Here is a 26,413-nt window from a genome sequence, read left to right on the forward strand (position 1 = left end):
ACTGGCAGGGCTCACAACGCTTGGTTGTCTGGGTACCCCTTTTTATATATGCATGCATTGCTGTTGTTGCTTTTTGTGGTTTTTCCTTTTTTGGGGGGGTGTCTGGGATAGGGACGGGAGAAAGAGAGGGGTTGATTAGGATTTGGGGTAACCTGTATAGGGGTTTATTTTGGGGTTTCTCCTGTTGCTTGGCAACTTCCTATGGGGGGTTTTTAACGAGCTCTAACTATTCTATTCCTTTTCCTTATCCTTACTTACTATTCCATAATCTGGGGTTCCTTTCCACTCTGCCCACCCAATCCTTCTGGGCTATCCTTCCTGGCAACCTCCTACCTATCGTCGCAATCTCAGGAAAAGGGGCCCTACTGGACGCCCGCACCATGCGGTGCCAGATCGGGTGATCCCTGGATAGAGTTTTGAACCGAAAATCCCCCTTGCTTTTGGAAGCAGGCTCACGCACGATACACGTGTTACGTGGCACTGACCAGTGCGGCTGGGATTGATGATAGAAAGCAAGACCACTTCCTGCCCCCTTGTTAGGACGCTAGGGAAGATCGGAAAGAGAGCTCCAACCCCTTGCTTTCAACTGGGATGCCCGTTGCGGGGAGTCGGCTATTTTTCAAGTCGGGTCTCTCCGTCTTACGCTCGGGCTCCCAATTGGTGCGGCTGGCTGGAGATTTTAAGAGGAAGAGATAGAGCTCAGGACCCCCTTTTCGGGTTGAGCAGCGGTCCACGGTCTCTCTCACTAACCGGACCAAGAGAAAGGTGAGAAGAACGATAGAGAGGAGGGCAGAGAATTCGGTTGCCAGGAGACTTCCACCCCTTTCCACCAGTGCACTTAATTTCCCTTTTCCTTATACTCACGCGTCTTCAATTATGATCCCTGGATTGATGAATAAGCCGGCTGGATCCCTCTTTGCTCCCCGGCTGAACTCCTGGGGCTTTCGATTACCGCCTGGAAGATGGCCGGGGGTCCAAAGGATCTTCCCAGGCAAAATGGCCCGGAGCCGGCTGAAGATTTCGGGGCCCCCGGTCAGCAACGCAGGAGAACCTCCAGCCCCACGTTGGGCGCCATCCTGTTACGGCAAAATCTGGGTGCGAGGCTGCTCTGCCACCCAGCTCGTCGGACTAAGTCCGCGGGTCCCTGTGGAGGAAAATGAGTTCAGCCGGAGAGGAGCAAACTGCAGAAGATCCATGTTTATTGCGCAACAAGGTTCAAGGCGAGATTGAACAGCGAGAAAAGGGTGACATGAGCTTTTGAAACTTCCCTCCATGTCCCAGAATACAGTGCAAAATACATCCCAGTTACATCATGAATACATTAAGAAGAGGTTGGGTTACACAGATTACATCATGAATATATTAAGAAGAGGTTGGGTTACACAGGATTAACATATGGAGGAGGGAGGGGGGAATATGCAGAGCTGGAGATATGCGCAGATAAGCACATCCTGAGTACCGGTGATGAGAAGACAATGGTCCATGTATGCATAGTCTGCCACCTGGCATTGCCCAGAGGAAAGGCCAGGCAGAGTGATTTGACAGGATTAGGGTCTTAACACCTTGCTTGAGGGATTATGGAGGACAGGGAAGGTGTCATGGAGTTCTAGAGAAATTGAGCAAATTGGCACGTTGATTTTCTATGATTTATAGATTTTAGTCCCTTCTGTCATTGACAGTTGGAAATAAATGGATATATTGTAGCGAAGAAGGAGGTGAAGAAGACATGCCCCCCCCTTTCCGTATCAAAGCAAAACCACCTACCTAATGGAGAAACACAAGAGAAGAAACAAATTCACTAGAAATCCAGAAATGGAGCCAAACCACCCAAAAAGAGGCCATACAACCACAAATACAAAAACCAATGACAACTAAAACAAGCCAACAAACCAAACCATAAAACAACCAAAAAATGCAAAAGAAGCAAATTCACCAGAAATTCAAAAAACAATAACAACTATTTTAAACTAGCAAAACCACTGGCAAAGAAACAAATTCACCAGAAACCAAAGAAAAGAAAAAAACACCAAACAAGAAAAACCACCAAAGGAAAAACAGCCTAATGCAGAAAGAAAAGAAAAAGAGCCTTCTTTTTGTGCTTCTGTGGAATTGGCTGCTTTTGGGGGCTGGGAGGTTCTGGTGATTCTGCTTCTTTTCATTTGCCCTTGCCTTCCATTTGCTTTTTTGGTTTCTGGTGCTTTAGCCATGTGTTTCGAGGTCTTCCATAGCTTTCGTGTTTCAGGTGAATGTGCTTATCTTCGTTATGCTGCTTTGATAGGTTTTTGCATTTCTTGTGGTTTTGCATTGTTTTTGGTGGGTTGCTTCTACTTTTCATTTTGGTGGTTTAGCTTTATTTTGCTTAGCTTTGATTTTGCTTAGTTTTTGTATATCTGGTAAATATACAATATATAGGTCTATATCTGGTGATTCTGCTTCTTTTTGTTTGTTTTTTTAGTTTCTCATGCATTTGGTGGTATTCCAGGTTTTTGTCTTTCTAGTGAATTTGCTTCTCTGGAGGGTTTTAGAAACAAGATGGCGACGGAGACAGCAGCCTAGTCAGACTCCTCCGCTTTTAGTTAAGTTTTTAAGTAGTTTTTAAGTAGTTTTTAGCCACCTCTTGGTTTTAAACTCGGTTTTAACGTCTTATCAGCTGTTTTATTACCTCCTCGCTTCACTTTGCTTTTAGTTTATTGTTTTATTGTTTTACTCCCCAATTTGTCGAGGGAGCAGCAACCCCTCACTGATTTATTGGCATTTGGCTGTTGGAGGTTGCCTACTGCAACGAAACATCCCTCCTGACGGCGGCCGCTATGAGCTCTCCCCCACACAAGTTTTAAGTTTGTTGGAGAAAAATCTTTAAGCTGCACGAAGAGAAAATCCCCTGTTCAAGGTGAGGCCTTTGGGAGTTTCCTTTTCATTTGAGACCGACCCGCGATGTGGCTGTTCCCACCGCAAGTTTGGAGGCACAGACGGAGCATAGTTTAGTGTTAGGCCAATAACCTTTGGCATACTACTCCTCCCTGAATAGGATACTTTCAAGGAAAATACTCCCTCGACTCTTTGAAAAACCTAGGGAAGATAGAAGAGCGAGGTAAAGGGAGAGATGACTCAGCAATTAGACAACCCTGCTGATGCAAGGAGGGGGGCTGGAAAACGCTGCAGAGAGTCTGAGGACTTACCAAGCAAACCAAAATCTGCGAATTCTTTTATGGAAAAACAAAGGATATTTTTAATATCCCGACCTTGAATAGCTTCTCTCCATTAGCAGAGATAATAGATAAGGAAACCACACCGAAGGAGCTATCTGCTAAACAACCCACTATCCCCTCAAACAACAACACCACGAGATCAAAAGGTCCCAAAAAAGTTCCAACTATGCCCATTCAGGCGGAAGACTGCATCAGAGAACAAGAAAACCATCTCTCTGAATTGCTACTTGAGCACTCTACCACGTTAGACCTTGTGGCTAAAACTGTGGACTGTATTTTTAAATACATAAGAGACATCAAAGGCTCCCTAGAGAAGATTATACCCTTTGTATCCCCAAAAGTTAACGTCAGCCCCGTAGATGCTTCACCGGAGGATAGGGCCGAACCAACACCTAGAGTACCTGTCCTACCGCGTGCAACCTCGCAGACTGGCTGCAAATTTGAAAATGAACAAACTATGGAAGATCTACACACCATATCATCCTACAACCTCTCACTACAAGCCACTAGACTTTGTCTAATTATCCTCCCCTTCAAAGGTCAGGTTGTTAACTGGTCGTCTACACATGTCGCAAGAAGGCATCTAGCTGAGCTTTTGGGCGTAAATCCCCTTTCCATCGATCTGAAATCCACTGTCCACATTTACAGCAAGCCACACATGCAGAGGATACTGCTCACCTTCGAATCCAAAAAGTTTCCAGCGTATATGATGTCCCTACGAAGCTTCCTGACTAATTATGGAATTTTTATTACAAGAGTTTTTATCAACACCAAGATTTGTCCCCTTATACACTACTTCCCAGCTAAAAGGAAAGCAATTAAAAATGAGGGCACCCCACCTACTACGAGCTCTACCTCTCCACCCTCAGACTTAATTAGCTGGACAGAGTCCACCATGCCCCTCCTATCAAAGGCTACTCATCTAGAGAATTCGATGGAGCAAGAGTTACTTGTCTCCTTCTCCCATCTGCCAAAAGCCGAACAAATAGAGATAACAGACAGACTAGATGAGTTACTACTCTATCTCCGCAACTCTGAAGACCTAGCGCCCACAAAAGAGGCAAATACTCCACCTAACTTGGAGCGAAAAATGGGATATGAATCTCCTCAGGTCACGTCAGAACACACACCCCTACTCTGCCCAACTGAAATCCACGCTGAAATCTCTGTGACGCCCCTAATCACATTACCGGAGACTTCACCATCCAATGGATGCATCTTCCACGACCCGGGAAAGCCCTAGATGTTATTGAAGAGACAAAATGACTCTCACCTCTACTACTATCCTGGAACGTTGCTGGATGGCAATCGAAAACAATGGACAAAGATGTTCTAACCTACGTATCACAGTTCAAGATCATTATGCTCCAAGAAACCTGGATGCAAAATCCTTTTGAACTACACAATTATTTTGCTTTCCATTCCTGTGCCTCAATTGGCCCAAAAGGCGGAAGACCGGCGGGAGGTCTGAGCACCTTCGTATCGACAGATTTAGGAACCTCCCCTATCCAATTGAAAATCGATAAAAAATGGATTTTGGCTGTTAAAATATTCTCTACCCACTTCAAGATCATATGCATCAATGTTTATATTCACCCACTTATGAAACAAACTGATCTCAAAAACATCTGGAACGAACTGGAAGACTGCATTCTCTTTGTCTCAAATAAGTTTCCCTCTGCCTCCTTAATTATTGGTGGGGACTTTAATGCAAGGCTAGGCCACTCAGACGAACAGCTAATCAACGAAAGTGGAATGGGTCCCCTAAATGCTGATGATGAACATTGGCCCCTATTCAGGCGTCATTCACTTGACCCTGTTACCAATTTTGCTGGTACATGTCCTTTTCTAATGGCACTTAGATTAAACCTTGTTATTTTAAATGGCCTCTCCTCGGGAGACTGCCCCGGCCAATTTACTTATTGGTCAGGCTTAAGGCATTCTGTTATTGACTACATCCTTGTCTCCCAAGAACTCTTCGATGACTATATTGAATTTACTGTAGATATAAGAACCGAAAGTGACCATCTACCCCTAAATCTTAAAAGGACTGAATTTTGGAAACCCTCTAGATGTGGGCTCGCCCCACAGACACCTGATCCTAATGTTCTACAACAAATAGGCAGATCCAGAATTAAATGGTCCCCTTATGTCAATAACAATTTTAGCATTTGGACACAATCAAGGAAAGGTCAACTCCTCTGGGCCGATCTGACTTCCAACGACACTGAAGAGATCTCCCCAATTGACCATTATAACACTCTAATCCGAAAACTCCAACCGTTATTGTCAAGACTCAGGAGACCTAACCACAATGAGTCCCCTACCAACAAAAAATGGTTTGACCGCGAGTGCATCCAGGCAAAACTTATACTCAGGGAATGCTTTAAGGCCTTCCAGCAAAATCCTAACCCTATCACTAAATTAGAGTTACAACTTAAAAAAAAGAACTACAAAGAGTTATTAAAAACCAAAAAAAGAACCGCAGACTCCCTCATTTGGCAGGCCCTCATAAAAGCGTCAATAGAAAAAGACAATACCAACTTCTGGAAAATTATCTCCAGTCAAACCAAAGCTCCTAATGAGGGCACAACAATCCCTGCAAATTCATGGGAAGAGCACTATAAAGTGCTATTTAGGGAACATCGTCCCTCTGCGCTGCTTAACATCCCCTTAGATAATGACACACCATGGCCCCCAACATCTGAAACTGAAATCACTTCGTTAATTCTACAAATGAAATCTGGCAAAGCCCCAGGAAGTGATTTCATTGTTGCTGAACTTCTGAAAGCGCAAATAAACTGGTGGGGACATTCCCAGGAGAATTGAAGGAGGCAGTGGTGCGCCCGCTCTTAAAGAAAACATCATTAGATCCTTTAGATCTATCCAATTACCGCCCGGTTTCGAATCTTCCGTTCCTGGGTAAGGTGATTGAGAGAGCGGTTGCTGAACAGCTTGGTGGGTTTCTGGATGAAACATCGGCTCTCGACCCATTCCAGTCCGGCTTCCGCGCTGGTCATGGGACCGAGACGGCTCTGGTTGCCCTAACAGATGATCTTCGTAGACAGCTGGATCGAGGTGGGTCGGGGCTGCTGATTCTTCTAGATCTGTCAGCAGCTTTTGACATGGTCGATCACGAACTTCTAGACCACCGCCTTGCCGACGTGGGGATCCAGGGCACAGCCCTTCAATGGCTGCGCTCGTTTCTCTCTGGTCGGGGACAGAGGGTGGCGCTTAGGGGGGAATTGTCATCGCGCCACTCCTTGGTGTGTGGAGTACCCCAGGGTGCGATACTCTCCCCGATGCTTTTCAACATCTTTATGCGCCCCCTCGCCCAGCTTGTCCGGAGTTTTGGGCTGGGTTGCCATCAGTATGCTGATGACACCCAACTCTATCTGTTGATGGATGGCCATCCTGACTCGGCCCCAGACACACTGACCAGATGCTTGGAAGCTGTGGCTGGATGGTTACGTGGGAGCCGGTTGAAGTTAAATCCTTCAAAGACAGAGGTCCTGTGGCTGGGACGGGACGATATGGGATTGGGGGGGCAACTCCCATCTCTTGCGGGGGCGCAATTAGTGCCAGCACCGTCCGTTAAGAGTTTGGGTGTAATCTTCGACACCTCCCTTTCCATGGAGGTGCAGATTGCAGCTACAACAAAGGCGGCATTTTTCCATCTCCGCCAAGCTAAGCAGTTGGCTCCTTACCTTTCTCGCCCTGACCTAGCCACTGTGATCCACGCGACGGTCACCTCCAGACTGGATTATTGTAACTCGCTCTACGTGAGGCTGCCCTTGAGACTGACCCAGAAACTCCAGCGGGTGCAGAATGCCGCAGCGAGACTCCTTACGGGGTCTTCGCTGCGAGATCACATCCACCCGGTGCTATACCAGCTGCACTGGCTCCCGGTGGAGTACAGGATCAGGTTTAAGGTGCTGGTTTTAACCTTTAAAGCCCTATACGGCCTAGGACCCTCGTACCTACGGGACCGCCTCTCCTGGTATGCCCCACAGAGAAACTTACGGTCTTCAAATAAAAACATCTTGAAGGTCCCAGGCCACAGAGAAGTTAGGCTGGCCTCAACTAGAGCCAGGGCTTTTTCGGCCGTGGCTCCGATCTGGTGGAACACTCTGTCACAAGAGACCAGGGCCCTGCGGGACTTGACATCTTTCCGCAGGGCCTGCAAGACAGAACTGTTCCACCAGGCCTTTGGCCAGGGCACAGCCTGACTCCCTCCATTGGCAATCTTCGTAGAGCTCTGGCCCAATGGTTGCCAGTGGCTTGAATTAATTAATTTTATAATGAATGATTTTAGGGTGTTGTTTGTACTGTTTTATTGTTGTTAGCCGCCCTGAGCCCGGCTTCGGCTGGGGAGGGCGGGATATAAATAAAATTTATTATTATTATTATTATTATTCTTGCAAATCTATTTTCATATATAGATAAGACAACTGAAATCCCTAAAGATTGGGGACTGGCTATAATTGTTCCTATATTTAAAAAGGGCAACCCCTCTGACCCATCCAATTATAGACCAATCAGTCTTCTGAATGTGATCTGTAAACTTTATACAAAACATCTATGTCTAAAATTATGTGAATGGTTAGATCATAATGACTTGCTAGAAATTGAACAAGCAGGATTTACATCTGGACGTTCCACCATAGATCACTGCTTAGTGTTAGATTATTTTGTCTACAAGTATGTGAAACATTGGAAAAAGTCATTGTATGGATCTAAATGGACCTTTGTGGATCTAAAGGCAGCTTTTGATTCTGTATCCAGGGGTAGGCTCTGGGCCAAATTGGCCAATATGGGTATTAACAGAAGGTTATTACTTCTGATGATTAAGCTTCATGAGAACAATACCCTTCAGATAAGACTCGCACAGGACGGCAGACTCTCTAGAGAAATCCCAGTCCAAAGAGGAGTCAGACAAGGATGCCTATTAGCCCCATTTTTATTTAACATCTATGTTAACTCCCTGGTCACATGTTGCCGTGAAATTGAAACCCCCCCCCCCCCCCCGTGTTCTCTAACGGCAGAAAAGTACCAGTTTTAATGTATGCGGATGACGCTGTTCTCCTCTCTCAAACCAAAGTGGGGCTGAAACGTGCCTTAGGAAAGTTTAGTGACCAATGTAATACTGAACTGTTAACAATTAACTTTGCTAAAACTAAAATTGTACATTTTAACCGTTCCTTCAGGAAAGATAATTGGAACGTAAAGGGAAACGCCATTGAACAGACTAAGACCTTCCAATACTTAGGCATTACTTTCTCTTATAATGCCAAATTGTCAACACACCTGACTACATCAGCTATATCAGCAGGAAGAAGTGCAAATGCCATCCTCAGATTATTCAGAAGGAAAGGAGCTGGCTTTCTCCCGATGGCCCTAAAGGTTTTTCAGGCAAAATCTTTAGCTCAACTCCTGTATGGTTCTCAAATTAGCCCCTCTGCCAACCTTAAGACCCTTGAAACAGTACAATCAAAATTCTTAAGATCATTATTTGCTACCCCAAGGTGTACACCTAATGCAGTCTTAAGGCAAGAGGCAGGACCGGCCAGAGTGGAATTAAAAGTCTGGGAGCAAGCAATTTCCCTCTGGCTGAAAATCCATTACAATCCTAAGGGACTGTTACCTTGCTTCCTGGCCGCAGTTCCCTATCCTCCTTGGCTTATGCAAATAACTAATAAGATCAAACAAATTGGCCTAAACCCTGAAAATCTTTTTATTGGAACTCTGAACAAGGCAAAAGCAATTATCACTCAGAGACTTTACGATGTCGAATTACAACAGGAAGACGCCCTACTCCCAGAGACGTATAGATGTTTAAAAACTTGGCCTAATTTTGCAGCTGCCCCTTACTTAACTAACATCACTAACGAAGCTTATAGATGGGCTTTTTCTAGAGCCCGCTTTGAGACAATGCCCTCAGCAGTGCTGTACGGCAAATTCACGCGGGTACCAATGCATGCGCGTCTCTGCCCCTGTATGTCCAATAAGGTAGAATCTGTCACTCACATCCTTCTATTTTGCAAATTTTATAGTGAATAACGAGTTCAACTTATTTTGCCGCTTTTATCAAAATTTATACCCCTACAACATTACTTGGAATCCTCCCCCGAAACTCTACGAAAATACCTTCTGGAAGATTCCTCAAGCTCAATATCATATGAGGTGGCCAAATTTTGCACTTTAGTAATCAGGAAGCGTAAATCTCCTCTGTTGAATGACACACTGCGAAGTTCCCTTGTGTAATCCTTTTTTCTTCTTCTCTCTTTTCTGATGTCATTGTTGATTTCCTTTTGTCTGATCTTATGGTGTTTAGTGTTACTGGCTTTTGCCGCAATAAAACTTGGAACTTGGCTTCTCTGGAGGAAGGTTTCTGGTCATTTGTTTGTTGCGTTTCAGCTGGTTTTTTTATTCTTTTCAATACTTTTTTTCATCTTTGGTGCTTCTTTCTTTGTTCTTGGTGGTTTTGCTTAATATACGTGTTACTGGTGAATTTACATACTTTGGGCAGGTTCTGGTCCTTTCTGCTAGGTGTTGCCTCTTTTTTGCATTCATCTAGTTTCTTTTTCACTGGTTTTTTTCATTGCTGGATGTTTTGTTTGTTTTCGGTTGTTCTGCTTAGTTTTTTTAGTTTGCTGTTTGGAGGCTGATGCTGGTGAATTAGAACCAAACCCTAAACCTAACCATAGCCCTAATCCTAACCCTAAACCCACATTGAAATTTCCATGGGGCTGAAAAGCATTCCCCAAGCAACACCCTCTGGGAACGACCATCCAAGTAGGACTGAAACCACTGCAAAGCAGTGCCACCCACTCCAAGTTTGGAGAGTCGCTCCAGAAAGATACCCTAACTCAGACAGCTGCTCCAGAAGGATACCATGGTCGATGGTATTGAAAGTCACTGAGAGGTTGTGAAGAATGAACAGGGACATGTTTCCCTTGTCTCTCTCTCGACAGAGGTCATCATACAGCGTGACCAAAGCAGTTTCTGTGCCAAAACCAGGCCTAAACCCCATTTGAAATGGATCCAGAAGACCAGTTTCTTCCAAAAGCGCATTGATCTGGTCTGTAACCACTCACTCCAAAATCTTGCTCAGGAAAGGGAGATTAGCAACTGGCCAGTAGTTAGTTAGGTTTTCCGAATCCAGGGAATTCTAAGGGGAATAACAGGAGGAGTCAGAACCCCATGTCAGCAGCTTCCATGCAAAAGCCACTGTGTCCTCCTTAGACCTTTCCACCTCAGCTTTTCAACTTGTGAAGGAGGATGCCCTGTTTCCCTGAGCAATTTGGCAGAATCTCATCCTCTTCTTGCAAACCGTGAACTCAATGGGGTGATATGGATGCCCGAATGGGACTCGGATGAGTTCAGCACAGTAGCCGGCTTTTGCCATCTGGAAACTGCCCTGCTGTAGCAATTTGTACTGGGTAGTTGAGTGCCACCTTGGGACTGTAATAATTGCATCCATAATATTGGTATTGGATTCACAATGCATTAGAACCCAGCAGCCTTGTACTTGCCATTGCTTGGGATTTCTAAGAAACAATAGTAATAATAAAATCAGTGCAGTTTTGCAATCTGCCACCTTGATTCAAAATGGCATTGATCTGTGTGAGAGCATAGATGAAGAACTGCGCCTTGATGTCAGGAATCATCACAGAAAATTTGGTTGTGGGAGTCCAAATGCATAGCAAGCAAACAATTTTCCAAAATATATAGTAGATGGATATATTACAAATATTTTTATTCTGTCTTTCCAATCTGCTCAAGGCAGATTACAGTCTAAATAATATATTCAGCCCAACAGTAAAATACAAGATATGTAAGGCTGTAGCCTGTAGGTGGAATGTTCCAGACTCCTCCTGGGCATTCTCAGGACAGCTGGCTATGAATTACAAGAAATCTCAAGTCCTGGTGTTTTCAAGAACTATAGGGCCCATAGATGGCATATGGAGAATCAGTTGATCAAACAAGTTAAAGTCTTTAAACACCTTGGCCTTATTTTTCAGTCAACAGGGTCATGGGGAGCACATCAGAAATATGCAAAGGAAAAAGCATCTCAAAGTGCCAAAATTCTGACATGCTTTTTCCATACAAAGGGTGGCAATCACATACCATCAGCGCTTGAAGTGTTTAAAGCTAAACCTCCAGCACAGTTATTATGTGGGGCTCAGATTTGGACAGGCACTCGCCTTGGATCTACAGAAGCTGTTCAATCTAAGTTCCTAAGGCAGTTTTTTTCTGCTCCATCCTGTGTTCCAAGTGCTTCATTGTGCTTACAGGCTAATTTCCCCTCTGTTGAATTACAGATTTGGTGTAGGGCATTTAATTATTGGCTTCGCCTAAATTTAAACCCCACTGGTCTATTACCTTTAGTATCGCATGAGAGCACTTGGACTAAAATTGTCAACTAAAAGCTTTACTTTTCTGGTTTATTACCACAACAGTTATTAACACTGGGCTTCTGTAAAGCAAATAATTTAATTAGACAGTGCCTATATGATACTGAGTGACAGAACACTTTGGTCACAATAAGGAAATTTTGTCCATGGTATGATTATTTTCCACCTAGTCATTTTGACACTTTGGCACCCTATTTGCAAAATGTAACAATTCCAAAATACAGATGCGCTTTCACTTTTGCACTTTTGCACTTTCATCTTCGGCTGTACTTGAGGGTCAGTTTCAAAAAATCCTGCTGGAAAAACAGTCATGTGCCTGTGGAGATGGCAGTATTGAGTCAGTGGCTCATGCGCTTCTGGCTTGCACTCTTTATAATGATTTGAGGAGCGAGGTTATGACCCCTCTGTTATTGTCCATGCCAGGCTGCCCAGCCCCTGCCACAGTCTCCTTTCTCTTGGCAGATCAAGATGAGCAGGTGACAGCAAAAACTGCAAGGTTTTTAGCAGGGGCAATTAGAATAAGAGCTATTATTTGATTATAGCTGTAAGCCTCTAGAACGTATTTTGTACAGTTACCTTTTTACCTCTATCTTCAGTACATTGTATTTTATTTTACCGCTGTGGCTAGTGGCTGATGCAAATAAAGATTCTTCTGATTCCGCACTCCTTCTCTTTCTAGCTTTCATTTTACACACCCTCTCCCACCCCAAAAATCATTCGGCCAGGACTCTGTCTCTGTAGACAAAAAGCAAAAGCGCAGGCAGTCTTCCACCTCATGGTCCATGTCTATGCTTCCCTTGTACTTGGTCTGGAAAATCCATTTACTACAGAAAGCTGCTGCTTAACCTGTTTCAGGCATGAGATCCTGCCTGCATGTTACACCTCTAAGTAAAGATTTGCACTGGCTGCCAATCTGCTACCAAGTTCAAGGTTTTAACATTTGTATGAAAATCCCTTATTGAAGCCAGTTTCTTTGCACCATAGCTGGCCATTTCAGTCTGCAGAAGTTGCACTTTCACACCTGCCATATAATGTTCTGCATCCATGAGGATGCTTCCCTCAAAGAATTCTGGGCACTGCAGTTTACCCCTCAGGGAGTTACAATTCCTGTCAAACTACTGATACGGAAGGGGGGGCGCATGTCTTCTTCACCTCCTTCGCTACAATATATCCATTTATTTCCAATTGTCAATGTCAAAAGGGACTAAAATCTATAAAATTCATAGAAAATCAACGTGCCAATTTGCTCAATTTCTCTAGGACTCCATGACACCTCCCCTGTCCTCCATAATCCCTCAAGCAAGATGTCAAGACCCTAATCCTGTCAAATCACTCTGCCAAGCCTTTCCTCTGGGCAATGCCAGGTGGCAGACTATGCATGCATGGACCATTGTCTTCTCATCACCGGTAGCAGGATGTGCTTATCTACGCATATCTCCAGCTCTGCATATTCCCCCCTCCCTCCTCCATATGTTAATCCTGTGTAACCCAACCTCTTCTTAATATATTCATGATGTAATCTGCGTAACCCAACCTCTTCTTAATGTATTCATGATGTAACTGGGATGTATTTTGCACTGTATTCTGGGACATGGAGGGAAGTTTCAAAAGTTCATGTCACCCCTTTCTCGCTGTTCAATCTCGCCTTGAACCTGTTGCGCAATAAACATGGATCTTCTGCAGTTTGCTCCTGTCTCCGGCTGAGCTCATTTTCCTCCGCAGGGACCCGCGGACTTAGTCCGACGAGCTGGGTGGCAGGGCAGCCTCGCACCCAGATTTTACCGTAACACTACCATGCCCAGCATTCTTTGAAGGAAAAGATGTGCTCTGAAGATGCTTTAAAGACAGGGTCATGCCACATAATATAGGGCTGCTTTCTGTTTATGGAGAACTAATGTGCAAGTATGAAGCCGCTTGGCACCCTTCCCAGCGGTGAAGGAACAGTCTGTGCCGCTGGAGCCAGATGACTCCTTTGCAAACAGCCAGGTGCCAGATTTTCCACTGGACACAGAATAAGAAGCAAGAATCAAACCACCTCACTGTTTGCTCTGGGTTCAGAAGGTGGGAAGATAAAAGTCAGGAGGCAATCCTAGGAAAGTCCTTTTGACTAGGTCATGAAAGTTGTCAAGAATAACTCTGCAGGCTCATAGAGAGGTAACCAATCACTATAGGAATAGGAGGAGGCGGCGGCCATGTGATTGTCAGGTGAGAGGCCCCACCCATTTGTCAACATTGGCTCGCAAGGCTGATTCTGGTCAGGATCTGACCCACGGAGTCAAAAGGTTTCCATACCCCTGTGCTAGTGCAACAATTTCATTGAATATAGCCCGTTGAAATTAATGAACATGACAAAATGAGGTCCAATAATTTCAGTGGGTCTATTCTGAGTAAGACTTGGTTGAATACCACCCATAGAAAGTTCCCATAAACTGCCTTATTTGTGCATTAAAATTAAAATTCTAATACAGGAATAAAATTGATTATATTGTGAATTTATCAACTATAGTATGGCAATACTTTTTTTAAAAAAATGAATTAATTACAATCTAGCAATACAACTTGGAAGGTACAGCTCTCAGCCCTCTGCCACAGGGAGGGGGACCCAGCAAGTCACGCCTGCTGCTTCTTGTTGACGCACACATGCTGATTAGCTAAGCAAGGTCAGGGCCAACGTCCTCAAAGGTCTCTTGAAGTCCTACCGACTCGGCTGCTTTCCAGAGGAGTGCCAAAGAGCCTCTATAAAAGTGGGTGTGACGCCCTCACCTTGCTCCTTGCCCTCCTGAAGTGCGATGATGAAGGCTCTTTGGCTGCTGCCCTGGCTCACCGGTCTCCTCGCCACAGGAGAAGGCCTGGTCTATGGGCGCTGTGCGCTGGCTCAGAGGCTCCAGCAGCTGGGCTTAGATGGTTATGCTGGCTACAGCCTGGCCAACTGTGAGTCCACTGGGGGACATCTGGGTCTTGACGAGGCAGGCATGATGAAAAGACAGAATTTATCTGAGAGTGGGGCATGCGGGGTGTGTGTGTGCGTGTGTGTGCGCGCGCATGCACACACACACACACTCCATTTGGGGTGAGTATTTGATCTTCTGGGTCTCCCTGACCATGTGTCTGGCTGTCATTGTGAGGGGAAGGTGGCCTCCCTCCACATTTCTATAGCTAATCTGCAACATGCTCTGCTGCATCCTGCTATAGCAGGGGTCCTCAAACCTTTTAAACAGGGGGCCAGTTCACTGTCCCTCCGACACTGTTGGGGGCCGGACTAAAGAGGTGCCAGAAACATGCTCTTTTTCATGTTGTTGTGGTTTTTTTAAAAACCCTTGTTTCAAAATAATAGCCAGAACACAACAGGCGCTATCAGTAATAATATAAATTACCTATATAGGTAAAGGTAAAGGTACCCCTGCCCGTACGGGCCAGTCGTGTCCGACTCTAGGGTTGTGCACCCATCTCACTTAAGAGGCCGGGGGCCAGCGCTGTCCGGAGACACTTCCGGGTCACGTGGCCAGCGTGATGAAGCTGCTCTGGCGAGCCAGCGCAGCACACGAAAACGCCGTTTACCTTCCCGCTATAAAGCGGTCCCTATTTATCTACATGCACTTAGGGGTGCTTTTGAACTGCTAGGAGGGCAGGAGCTGGGACTGAAAGACAGGAGCTCACCCCGCCGCGGGGATTCGAACTGCCGACCATGCGATTGGCAAGTCCTAGGCACTGTGGTTTTACCCACAGCGCCACCCGCGTCCCCATAAATTACCTATACCTCACCTTTATACTTCATTTCTTCTTTTGATGTTGTTGTTCCTCATGCATGTGACTTTCTCTGCATTGAAGTTTATTTTCAAACTTGGGGAAGTTTGGGTGGAGAGCTTTATTTTAAAGATTAACCCTCCACTATTTACATGGAGATTCCCTTGTACAATAAACTGTTGTGATTCAGACGTCTCTTCTTGCTAATTCTATTGCATATGTTGCCTGTGTTTTTGGTGCTTCCCTAACTTTTAAGGTTGCTCAGGTTGCCGCATGGGACTTGTGTGCGCAACCGGTCGGTGAGGCGCTGCTCTGGCGAGCATGGAGCCAGTCGGAGGGGAAAGGAGGAGGGGAAGGGCTGGCGTGGAAGGGGGTCCTTTGCCGCCGTCCCCCCCTCCGGCGGCTTAAAGGGGCCGTGCGCCGTTATCAAGCAGCTGGTGCTGGCAGTATCAACCGCGTTACCAGGCCTTTGTTACATTCACGTGTTTTACCTCAGGGCTCTTCCTGCCCAGCCGTATCCAAGCCTCAGGCCTTGCAGGCGGGCCAGGTTCAGGACCCTAGCAGGCGGCCCGCTGGCCATAGTTTGAGGACCCCTGTGCTATAGGGTTGCAGGAGTAGGGTTTAAATGAGGGTGTGAATGAGTGAACTGGGGTGAAGAGGATGGTTTGTGCATCCATCTAGGGAGAAGTGGAAGGATGCAGCGTAGAGGTGGATGGGATGAAGCCAGGGGCATTCCTTGGAGATGGAATTGTTCAGAGGTGGAACAAAATTGAAATGACTACTGTAGTAGTCTAAACTCTAACAGCATGATTTCCATTCTGGTTTGTTTTCTGTGTCCTCCCCCCCCCCCCCGCCAGATGCTGCGTCAGGTGTGGGGCAGGTAGCTGACACAACAAGCTGCATTTTATGAAATCCCGCCCCCCTTTTTAGGCAACTATGGAAAGGTGCATGGGTTCTGTCTTCTTTTGCATCCGGCTATTGTTAAAGGAGAATTAATGGATACTCTCTGGAGACCGTCCTCCCAAAAGATATCTCCCTCAAGGCAGCTGCAGCTGCGGAAAAACCAAAACACCCTGAGTGGCTTCACACACAGAGCATGATCCCAGGGGCAGAGGTGGGGATGCAGCTCAGCAGAATCCCAGATCCAGACATGCATTGCCCATCTGGTAGCATGAGGTCAGCTATTGCCGTTCCTGCTTGTGAGGAGGAGGCCAGGCTCCCCAACTGTCCTGGAACAGGCGGAGAAGGGTGGGGCAGCAGTGCCCTGTGACTCCTTGCTGGGCAGCTCCCCTGCCCCCCTCCACGTCCGGATCACTGACTCTCTGAACAGCTCCTGATAAGGCAGGGTTTTGAAACACCTGTGGGGAGGAGGTGAAGAATGGGGCATGCTTCCCAGACTGTGTGCACTTAGCTCTGACCTGATCATGTATCTGTCTCAGGGGTCTGCACGGCCTGCCACGAGAGCAGCTATAATACTTCTGCCACACACTACAATGACTATGATGGCAGCACCGACTTTGGTATCTTCCAGATCAACAGTCGTTACTGGTGCCAGGATGGCAGTCAGCCGAGTTCCAACATGTGCAGAATTCAATGCTCTGGTGAGAATCGGCTTCCCCTGGAGAGAGTTTTGCCTCATTCAGAGATGGAGAACCTTTGGCCCACCAGATGTTGGCTGGGGCTGATGGAAGCTAGACTCTAACGACATCTGGAGGGCCACATGTTCCCCACCCTGATCTAAATTGTGAAGCCACATCAAACACTTTTGGGAGACAGAAAGGACCAGTTGTCCTTCCTCACCTTCTGCTCTTTGCAGGTGTGGAGTCCACAACCCCAAAGGTAGAAAGTAGGATAGCCGTGGGTCAACAGTCTAGCCTGACCGTATTTGTACGTTGATGTATCTGCTGGCTGGGACTTCCTCCCTGAAATGCCACCCCCCACACCAGGGGATTTCAAGTTACAGATATAACTGAACATTGTAGGAGTGAGACCTCAGCAAATGCATTTATTTGACTTGGAATTCATAAGGGTATAGAAATATTGCATCCTTCTTGATGCAACAGGGCATTTCAAATTGCATGCTAATGGGCAGTGAGTCAGTGACAACCATGGATGGGTCAAGGGATATTGTTTGGCCTACTTTACACCCTTCCTTTTTACCTTTTTAATCCTTTTTTTACCTACCTGCACCCACGCCCCATCACCTCAAAACTTATCCAGACCTATAACATCCCAGCAGGGACCTTTCATGTCTGTATTCCATCTTCTTTCTTTGCAGAACTGCTGACAGACAACATCGCTCCAGATGTGGCTTGTGCTAAGATTGTGGTTGACAACTCAGAGGATGGAATGGGTGCCTGGTAAGAAGTCTGTTGGGAGAAAACTCTTAGTGGCGTTTCCTTGCAAGAGGGGGAGGCGTCTGCCCAGTCACTGCAGAAGCACAAGGTCACGCTGGAAATGGGAAATGGCCTGTAACATGGTTGTTCCCAAAGTGTGAGCTGGGGAATACTGTGAGGCCATTAGATGATGACCATGGTGTGCAGTCACTGGACTAAGGGGTCTAGGCTAGTCCACTAAATGTTCCCCTGGTGCCCGGGAAGCTTCTGCCTGGTGTGATGCTCACATGTGCAGCGTCAGGACATCACAGTTTCACATGCATGACATTGCCCCCCCCCATCCCCCTCACAAGCTGTTGCCTCTGGCCCTAACTGTTCCCCTAGGAAAACTTTCAGCGCTTGCCACTGGACAGCGGTGGCCTTTGGGCTCTCAATTTTCAGCAGTGTCTTGTGCTACGCTAACATTTGGGAGGGGGATACCTTTGGCACTCCATTCTGCATCATTGTTTTGGTGCCCTGTGTGGTTGAACTGGTCACACTACCAGCCTTAGCATTAGAGAACTGCTACTCTGCCACAATAGGGATGTGGGTGGCGCTATGGGTTAAACCACAGAGCCTAGGACTTGACGATCAGAAGGTCGGCGGTTCGAATCCCTGCGACGGGGTGAGCTCCCGTTGCTCGGTCCATGCTCCTGCCAACCTAGCAGTTCGAAAGCACACCAGTGCAAGTAGATAAATAGGTACCGCTCCAGCAGGAAGGTAGACGGCGTTTCTGTGCGCTGCTCTGGTTTGCCAGAAGCGGCTTAGTCATGCTGGCCACATGACCCGGAAACTGTATGCCGGCTCCCTCGGCCAATAAAGCGAGATGAGCGCCGCAACCCCAGAGTCGGCCACGACTGGACCTAATGGTCAGGGGTCCCTTTACCCTTTACCTTACTCTGCCACAAGAAACAAGTGACTGTCACCTAAGGGCTTCTCTGAGTCCACATCTGCAAGAGAGGCCTGCCTGCTGTACCTCTGTCTGATTCACTGGTCTTGGTTCCTTATGCAAAGCCTGCCCTGTATTTAGGGGATTTCTGTCTTATACCCATGCCGGGTCTGACCAGATCATTAACATCCCCAGCAGAATCACCCTCCCTCTGCGGAGGCTGCCATTTTTTGTTAAGTCTATTTATATTTATATCTGACTCTTTGTATTAGTGACAATGTTCAGGGCAGCTGGTGTGTGTGTGTGTTTTAAACCATCATAAACATTTTAATAATAATAATTAAAGAGTGGTGAAAGCAGATAAACCAAAGGCTGAGTTCAACACATTCCTCCAGCTTCAGGTCATGGCCAGCTTCAAGCCAAATTGAGAAAAAAAGAACAACTAGCTATGTTTTAAGTTGGTAACATGTGCACAGCATGTTGTTGGATGTGTCCTAATCTGTTTTATTTTCATTTCCAGGGTGGCATGGAGATTATATTGTCAAGGGCGGGACCTGTCTGAATATGTTGCACGATGCAACGTGTAGAGAAACACTGCCCCCTGGTGTCAGCAGGGATGCTAATAAACCAAGTCCACACTCATTATTAGGGTTATTATCTGGCGAGAAACAGCTCTGCTGAGTTCCAGAAATAAATGCATTAAAACACAGTTGAGACCTGTCTTTACACTGGAGGAGTTGCTCCAAGGATGCCCTAGGCAGGTGAACTCCTGGGTTAGAAGATTAGAAGATGACCTGCTTATTGAGCCAATGTTATTGTTGCTGTTCTTGTTTACATTTATTGCTTGCCTTCCACCAGCAAGTCCCACAGCAGCTTACAACAATTTAAAGCTCAGTCTTACTTCTTGTAAGGACAATTTGGTGAGGGGGGCGTAGGGATGGCAGAGAGGGAAGGGTTTAGGCACCCCCCCCCCACTGCCTGTCAGGGCTCTGTCTTCAGCCACTCTCCAGTCTAAACAAAAAGGGCCATTCATGCATAGGTTGGTCCCACAGTTCCACCTCCAGTCCCCTTTAGCTCAAACAACGTGTATGCTTACCAGGGCCAGATTTAGGTTTGATGAGGCCCTAAGCTACTGAAGGTAATGGGGCTCTTTATATAGCAGGTGGGGCCCATTACTAACATCATAGGAGCCTACAAACTAAAACACTGTTGCTGTATGTAGGTTTTATTTTGTTTGTTTTTTATCTTCTATTTTGGAAATGTACATATAGCCCCCCCCTTAAAGTCTTTTGGGGGGTGGGGCCCTAAGCTATAGCTTGTTTAGCTTAGACGTAAATCTGGCACTGGTGCTTACCATTCTAAAAGCTCTTGTGGAACCACAGCCAGCCATGCGCAAGCTAAAAAAAGGAAGGGGCGTATCAAGTTTATCCATGACATTATTCAGAAAATTGGGCGCAGGTGGAACAACCTGGGAGCCCAGCTGCAGTCCCATCTTGCAGAGCAGGCAAATGCACAGGATGCCCTCTCACCCTTTGCACAGGGCACCTGAGAACAGAGACGACGTGGGGGTGAAGTATGCACCCTTGGGCCACCTCGACCTGGGAGAGGTGGGGTGTGCATCAAGGGGCCCCCACTGTGTGACAGAGCACAAGCTGTACAAGCAGAAGGTCCCAGCTTCCAATCTACACTTAGGACTCAGAGCGCCGCAACCCCAGAGTCGGCCACAACTGGACCTAATGGTCAGGGGTCCCTTTACCCTTTACCTTTTTACACTCATCAATTATATCATTATAACTGCATTATAAACATGTGACACCAGATGGCGATGTAGAGCTGTGATCTGTCACCAGGGGGATTTTGCATTGAGAGCTTTTATAGCATTTTTTCCCTACAGCGTTTTTTAACAATGTAGATCCAGTCTAAGAAGGGATCATGAGCTGATACTGAGAAAGACCATTGCCCAACACACCTCGGAGAGCCACTGACAGTAATAATAAGCAACACCTGGTTGACACCACATTTGGGTCCCCTCCACAATGCAGGAACAAGCACCAATGCCCGTCCTTGAGCAAGTTCAGGCCTCCATTTGGAGTGAGCTCTGTGGAAGCCTCACATCTGACCCAGGAAAGAGGGGAGTGAGATACTGAGAGGCAGGGGCAGCCCACAGGATTCTGGAACACGGTTCTGTTTCCCAATATACTTGTACAGCGGTCACACTTCTCCATGCATTTTACTGCTTAAATCTGACTTACTAGATTCTATTCCTTTTTTTAGTTTTAATAGAAATGTTGTTTGGATCATGTTTTTATCATTTTATATGTTGTGTTTATATCAGCGGTGGGTGAACCATCTTTAGTCATAATTTTTTCTGCACCACCTTGATATCAAACATTTAATTAATGAAGAGCAGCTTAAAATTCTTCACAAATAAAGAAAGGTGTCCCACTTCACATACAACAGCCATTCATTGGAAGCACTGCCTGGTCCCGATCCACTAGAAGAACTATAAGGAAGGAGAGGGCCTTGAAGTTGTTCTACAGCTGGCAACATCTGGACAGCAGATGAACAAGCATTCAAGTCAATGTAAAGATCTCCACTGCATTCCCAGAAGCCTGCTTTTAAATTTGAAAGCATAGCTTTCTGAATAAACATACTTGCAGTCATCAGAAACAGATTGTGCCTGAGGAGTGCATGCTAGAGATTATGAAAACCTGGCTAAGAAAGGCATAAACTTACCATAAAAAACCACAGCCCCACTATAGAGGGAATGAGACTTATTCAAGGCTTCAAATTATTACAGATTCCAGAAGCATCATTATTCAATTAAAAAAATATTATCACCATTAGCAATACAGTGGTACCGCGGATTAAGAATTTAATTCGTTCCAGAGGTCCGTTCTTAACCTGAAGCACCACTTTAGCTAATGGGGCCTCCTGCTGCCACCGCGCAATTTCTGTTCTCATCCTGAAGCAAAATTCTTAATCTGAGGTAATATTTCTGGGTTAACGGAGTCTGTAACCTGAAGCGTCTGTAACCCGAGGTACCACTGTATATCACCAGGTACATCAGCTGCTTTCCCACAACCCTTAGAGGTAGAAGAGGGTTGGGGGAAGAACCAAGCTTATTCATTAATGACCTCTATACCTCCCTCCTCAGATGTCCATCAAAGTCAAATAGACCCTTGTTGTTTAGTCGTTTAGTCGTGTCCGCCTCTTCGTGACCCCCTGGACCACAACACGCCAGGCACTCCTGTCTTTCACGGCCTCCCACAGCTTGGTCAAACTCATGTTCATAGCTTCGAGAACAGCGTCCCACTATCTTGCCCTCTGCCGTCCCCTTCTCCTTGTGCCCCCCATCTTTCCCAACATCAGGGTCTTTTCCAGGGAGTCTTCTCTTCTCATGAGGTGGCCAAAGTATTGGAGCCTCAGCTTCAGGATCTGTCCTTCCAGTGAGCACTCAGGGCTGATTTCCTTCAGAATGGATAGGTTTGATCTTCTTGCAGTCCATGGGACTCTCAAGAGTCTCCTCCAGCACCAGAATTCATAAGCTTCTATTCACAGCTGATGGCAATTAAAAAGCCCACACCTTGTCTCTGATGGGAGGTGAATGAAAGGGAGCTCCTCAATGGATCAGTGGTACTTTAGGCCTGACTTCTGTATCCTTGTCTCACTGCATGTCCAATCCAACTAGGGCATTCTTGCCATTTGTTAGGATGTAGGGTGCTGCAACAAAATGTAGCAGTGTGTCCCTGATGTGCATACGTTAGCTGGGCCTGTGGCTGAGGGCCCTGGCAAATAAAAGTTAGAACCAAAGAGAGGAGTTTTTGCTCAAACTTGGATCTATTCTTAGTACTGTTACTATTTTGCATTTAAAGTATTTGCCTATTATTCAAAGTCTTTTTACAATGGTACCCACTCTACATGAACTCAACAGAGCATGAGGCTTCCGAATGGAACTGATTACTGTATTTTTCGCTCTATTGGATGCAGTTTTCCCCCTCCAAAAATTGAGGGGAAATGTGTGTGCATCCTATGGAGCGAATGCAGGCTTGTGCCATAGCCGCGCGCAACCCCTTCGGCAGGGAGAAGCTGCACGGGGCTATGGCTTCTTTAGCTCCACGCAGCCTCTCCCGGCAGGGAGGGATTGCGCAGGGCTAAAGAGGAAGCCAAAGCAGCGAGCGTGATCCATCCTACTGGCTGCCTTGGCTTGTTCCATAGCTGCGCGCAACCCCTCCGGCAGGGAGAGGTTGTGCGCAGCCTGTACGCTGCTCTTTGGGGCTGGGGGGGGGAGATTTTTTTTTTATTTCCCCATCTAAAAACTAGGTGCGTCCTATGGTCCGGTGCGCCCTATGGTGCGAAAAATACGGTACTTGCTTTGGTCTGGGGGGAAATCAGGGAGGGTGCAACTGTATAACTGCTCTCACTGCCCTGCAGGGATGGCATGATGGAATATTAATATTAATTAATAAGTCACTCTTTCCCAACCACATCCGACCTACAGTATGAACTGCATTTGCTTTGGAATTTGGATCACCAGCCTTTTCTTATACAAAGGGTGGGGGCTCCAGTCCCTTTAACGCATGTGTAGCAGCAGGAATATTAGATGATGATGATTTCTATACTGCTCTTTATCCAAAGATTTCAGGGCTGTTTACAATAAAAACACAAAGTGCCACCTATTGAACTTCTACACAGCTATTAAAGGGACAGGAGTCTTGCCTCCTTTTGCTCCTTGAGATGACTCCATTAATCCCTATGAACATCTCTCACCTCCATCCCTTGAGTCATCTCAGAATAGATTATCAGTGTGCAGTAGGAAATGACCTGGGATCTTTCCCTCTGACCTCCTCTTCCAGCTACTCCATACTATTTTGCCCTGCACACACAGGCCAAAGGTGTCATAGAAAGTTGCATTGTTTTGTTTCTAGGCTGCCAAATGGTGGAAGTGACGTAGCTGGAGCTTGGGGGAATTGACTGCATTGCTGGACATGCTCACTGCGCTGCCATGATGGCTCCCCCTGCTCCATTGGAATAGGAAAGATGCAGCAGGAAAGATGCAATTTGTGGTTTGTGTGCAGCCAAAATGTTACTTTAAATATTCTCCATACAGCTTTCCCATTGAAACTGGGTGTTTTCCAGCAGCAGCAGTGACCCTTTCCCCCGCAAGTGTCCCTACTCTAAACCTATCCACACACAAAGAGGCAGAAGGCATTTTTCAGAGACAAAAAAAATTCACCATTTTATTTAAGTTGCGTTAATTATGCTAAAAAGGCAAGGAGCTCTCTTCCTCTTTGTCGTAAAAAAGGTAGCCATCATTTTCAGGCACCTAGGAGGTAGAAAGTATCTGCCAGAAGACAGCCAGGAAGCAGTCCTTGCCTGCCCTGATAAGCAGGAATAGTCTTCAAAGTGACAATGGACCAGGATGGTCCAGAATCTGAGCAGCCATAGCTATGTTTCTTCAGGGGTGAGCCACCTGCCATCCAGTCCACGTGGCCCCCTTGGAAGGACACCACTCCCCATAACATCACAGGAGGGGGCATTCCTCAAGAGGTCTGCGCTCACTCAGCTTCCGCTTGGTGATCTCCAGACGGACCCCGTGGTAGACAAGACCCTTCCAGAGCCCACCTTTGTTCAGCATCACCACATCCCCATTTGATTTCACCTTTTGGATGACAGCTGTGAATGACACAGTAGCCGTAGAATTTCTGTGGACAACAAGCTTGGCCAAGACTTCGGTGTGGGGGGGCACCAGCACCTCCTGGGTGAGCCTCTGAGAAATATTCCTCTGCACAAGGACGGTCCGGTCATTGTTCTCCGTGTACTCCAAACGAGGCATTGCATCTTCAACAGTGAAGTGGCAGGAAGTTTCCACACCAAGCCCCCACAGACTGTTCCAGAAAACGGTGTCTGCAACGGTCGACTCCCAAGTCATGTCGAAAGTGTGCCTCACTGTTGCTTCCCCCCGGTTGGCGTAGACCTGCTTATCCAAGACAGAGTGGTGGTAGATCATGTGAGAGAGATCGCTTGTGATCACCCTCAGTATTTTGAACTTTGGGGGGAGGAGGTCTCCAATCAGGGGGCGGAAATAACAGGAATCATCAGCAACCAACTTGGCTGCTTCAACTGAAGTGAACCCTCTATATGTCCTGGTCAAGAACAGCCCATTGTAGGCCTGGAAAGCTACCCTATTGCCCTTGTAAAAGACCTCAAACTGCAAAGATGGATCTTCTGAGTACTGAACAGGCTGGATGGGGAAGTTTACTGGGTTTTCTCCTATAGCCACTGCAGCGAGATACTTCCCTGCCCAGTTTCTCAGCATAACCTTTCCCATAGGCAGACAAGTGACCCAGAATTTGCTAGATGCCAACTTTTCAATTAGACCCTGTATGGCCCATGTGTATTGGCCATCCAATGAGTCCCAGATCAGGTTGTTATCCATCTGGAAAGCCACACCTTCTTCTGCATCGATGTAGGCTTCAAGTTGGCCCAGGCCTTTGGAGACTTTCCGCAAGCAAAGCTGAAACAATAATAGATGCAAACTCATTTCAGGGGTATAGTGCAAGCTTGTGGATTGGTTATTCCCAATAGACTCCCAAATCCAGCGTCTGCCATCTCTGGTCCTGATCTTTAAATCAGACTTTGGACAAAAACATCTGGTGCCCTCCAGATGTTGCAGGACTACAACTCCCATCCTCCCTGTCATGCTGGTTGGGTCTTTTTAGAGTTATAGCTTGAAAACATCTGCAATACAGCAGGTTGGACAAGGTCCAACAAACATTCAGTAACAGGTTGTCTTACCGCCATGGAGTTCATTGAGCTCCATGGCTGAAGGAGGATGTAAATCTGGGTGCTCCCCCTCAGGATGGGAGCCCTGTCCCTCCAGTTGTTGTGGGGCTCCAAGCATCCATCAACTTCAGTCAATATGCACCAGAATGATTCCACTGCTCTCGTGCCAGTGGGGCAGCTCCCTCCTGTGTCAGCCACGCCTGCTGGGCTGGATGAATCAGTGGGACAAGACACTGCCTCAGCAAAACCGTTAAAAACTATTAGGTTAATCTTCTCAGAAGTTTTGAAACTTACCCTGAGACCCCTGACGCTAGTTCAAGCATGCATGTAGGACACAAGTTGGTGAGTCCCAAAGAGGAGCACTCTGCACATGCTCCACACCCATCAAGTGGGGACACTCCATGATCCCAAACATGCTTACTTGAAATTAAACCTCAGTGAAGTGCAATCAGACCTGCTTAGGTCTGCAGTCTTTAATACCCCATTTTCAATCTGCAATTTGCAATAGCCCATTTTCAATTAAGCAATTTGATCTTCTAAGGGGCAAAAAAAACCAAACAAAAAAAACGTTTGCCAACACCCTGAAATTGTATAGATAATCACTCCACAGGAAGAGGAGCAGTGGCATAACTACAACATGGGTGTCACCAAAGACAAGCTTATTCAGGTCACAATTCTTTTCTTTGGTACTCTGGGCTCCACCACGCTTGCCTTTTGTACCGTGCTTTCTAGATGACAGGTCTGTGCTTTAAAGTTCTGTGTCCAAGCGCTACACACACACACACACACACACACACACACCTGGCACTTTCCCCAGGAAGACCTGCTCTTTAATGTTGAATCATAACACATGACAATTCAGGTTTTTCAAAGATTGCCATTTCCTTAGAATCAGCAGTAAAAAGCGGGTTTCCGTGGGGAACGTTCCAGGGTAAAAAACCAGAAAGCACTTGGAAGCCCAGACCTGTGCCTAGAAATGTGGCACAAAAGCAA

General features: G+C 46.4%; 3 protein-coding genes across 3 annotated transcripts in view; 1 reads left to right on the forward strand and 2 right to left on the reverse strand.

The window, feature by feature from the left end:
- Positions 1–26,413, reverse strand: part of LOC310668115 (suppressor of SWI4 1 homolog) — an 89,714-nt gene that overhangs the window by 56,945 nt on the left and 6,356 nt on the right. The gene's annotated exons all lie outside the window — the stretch shown is intronic.
- LOC310668161 (lysozyme C-like) lies at positions 14,386–19,343 on the forward strand. The gene is made up of 4 exons (XM_083421193.1): positions 14,386–14,557; positions 16,810–16,971; positions 17,649–17,730; positions 19,155–19,343. Exons 1-4 carry the CDS (start codon positions 14,416–14,418, stop codon positions 19,219–19,221), a joined length of 453 nt encoding a protein of 150 aa, XP_083277319.1. The 5' UTR covers positions 14,386–14,415; the 3' UTR covers positions 19,222–19,343.
- LOC310668159 (uncharacterized protein) overlaps positions 24,030–26,413 on the reverse strand; it is a 172,092-nt gene continuing 169,708 nt past the window's right edge. Inside the window, exons 3-4 of the mRNA XM_083421191.1 lie at positions 25,088–25,151; positions 24,030–24,611 (exon numbers count right to left, since the gene is read on the reverse strand). Coding sequence (XP_083277317.1) covers positions 24,159–24,611; positions 25,088–25,099 — 465 coding nt within the window. The 5' untranslated portion in view covers positions 25,100–25,151 and the 3' untranslated portion in view covers positions 24,030–24,158. The remainder of the gene's footprint in view (positions 24,612–25,087; positions 25,152–26,413) is intronic.

The sequence above is a fragment of the Podarcis tiliguerta genome (assembly GCF_965153285.1).
Source record: "Podarcis tiliguerta genome assembly, chromosome: 17".
Lineage (NCBI taxonomy): Eukaryota > Metazoa > Chordata > Lepidosauria > Squamata > Lacertidae > Podarcis > Podarcis tiliguerta.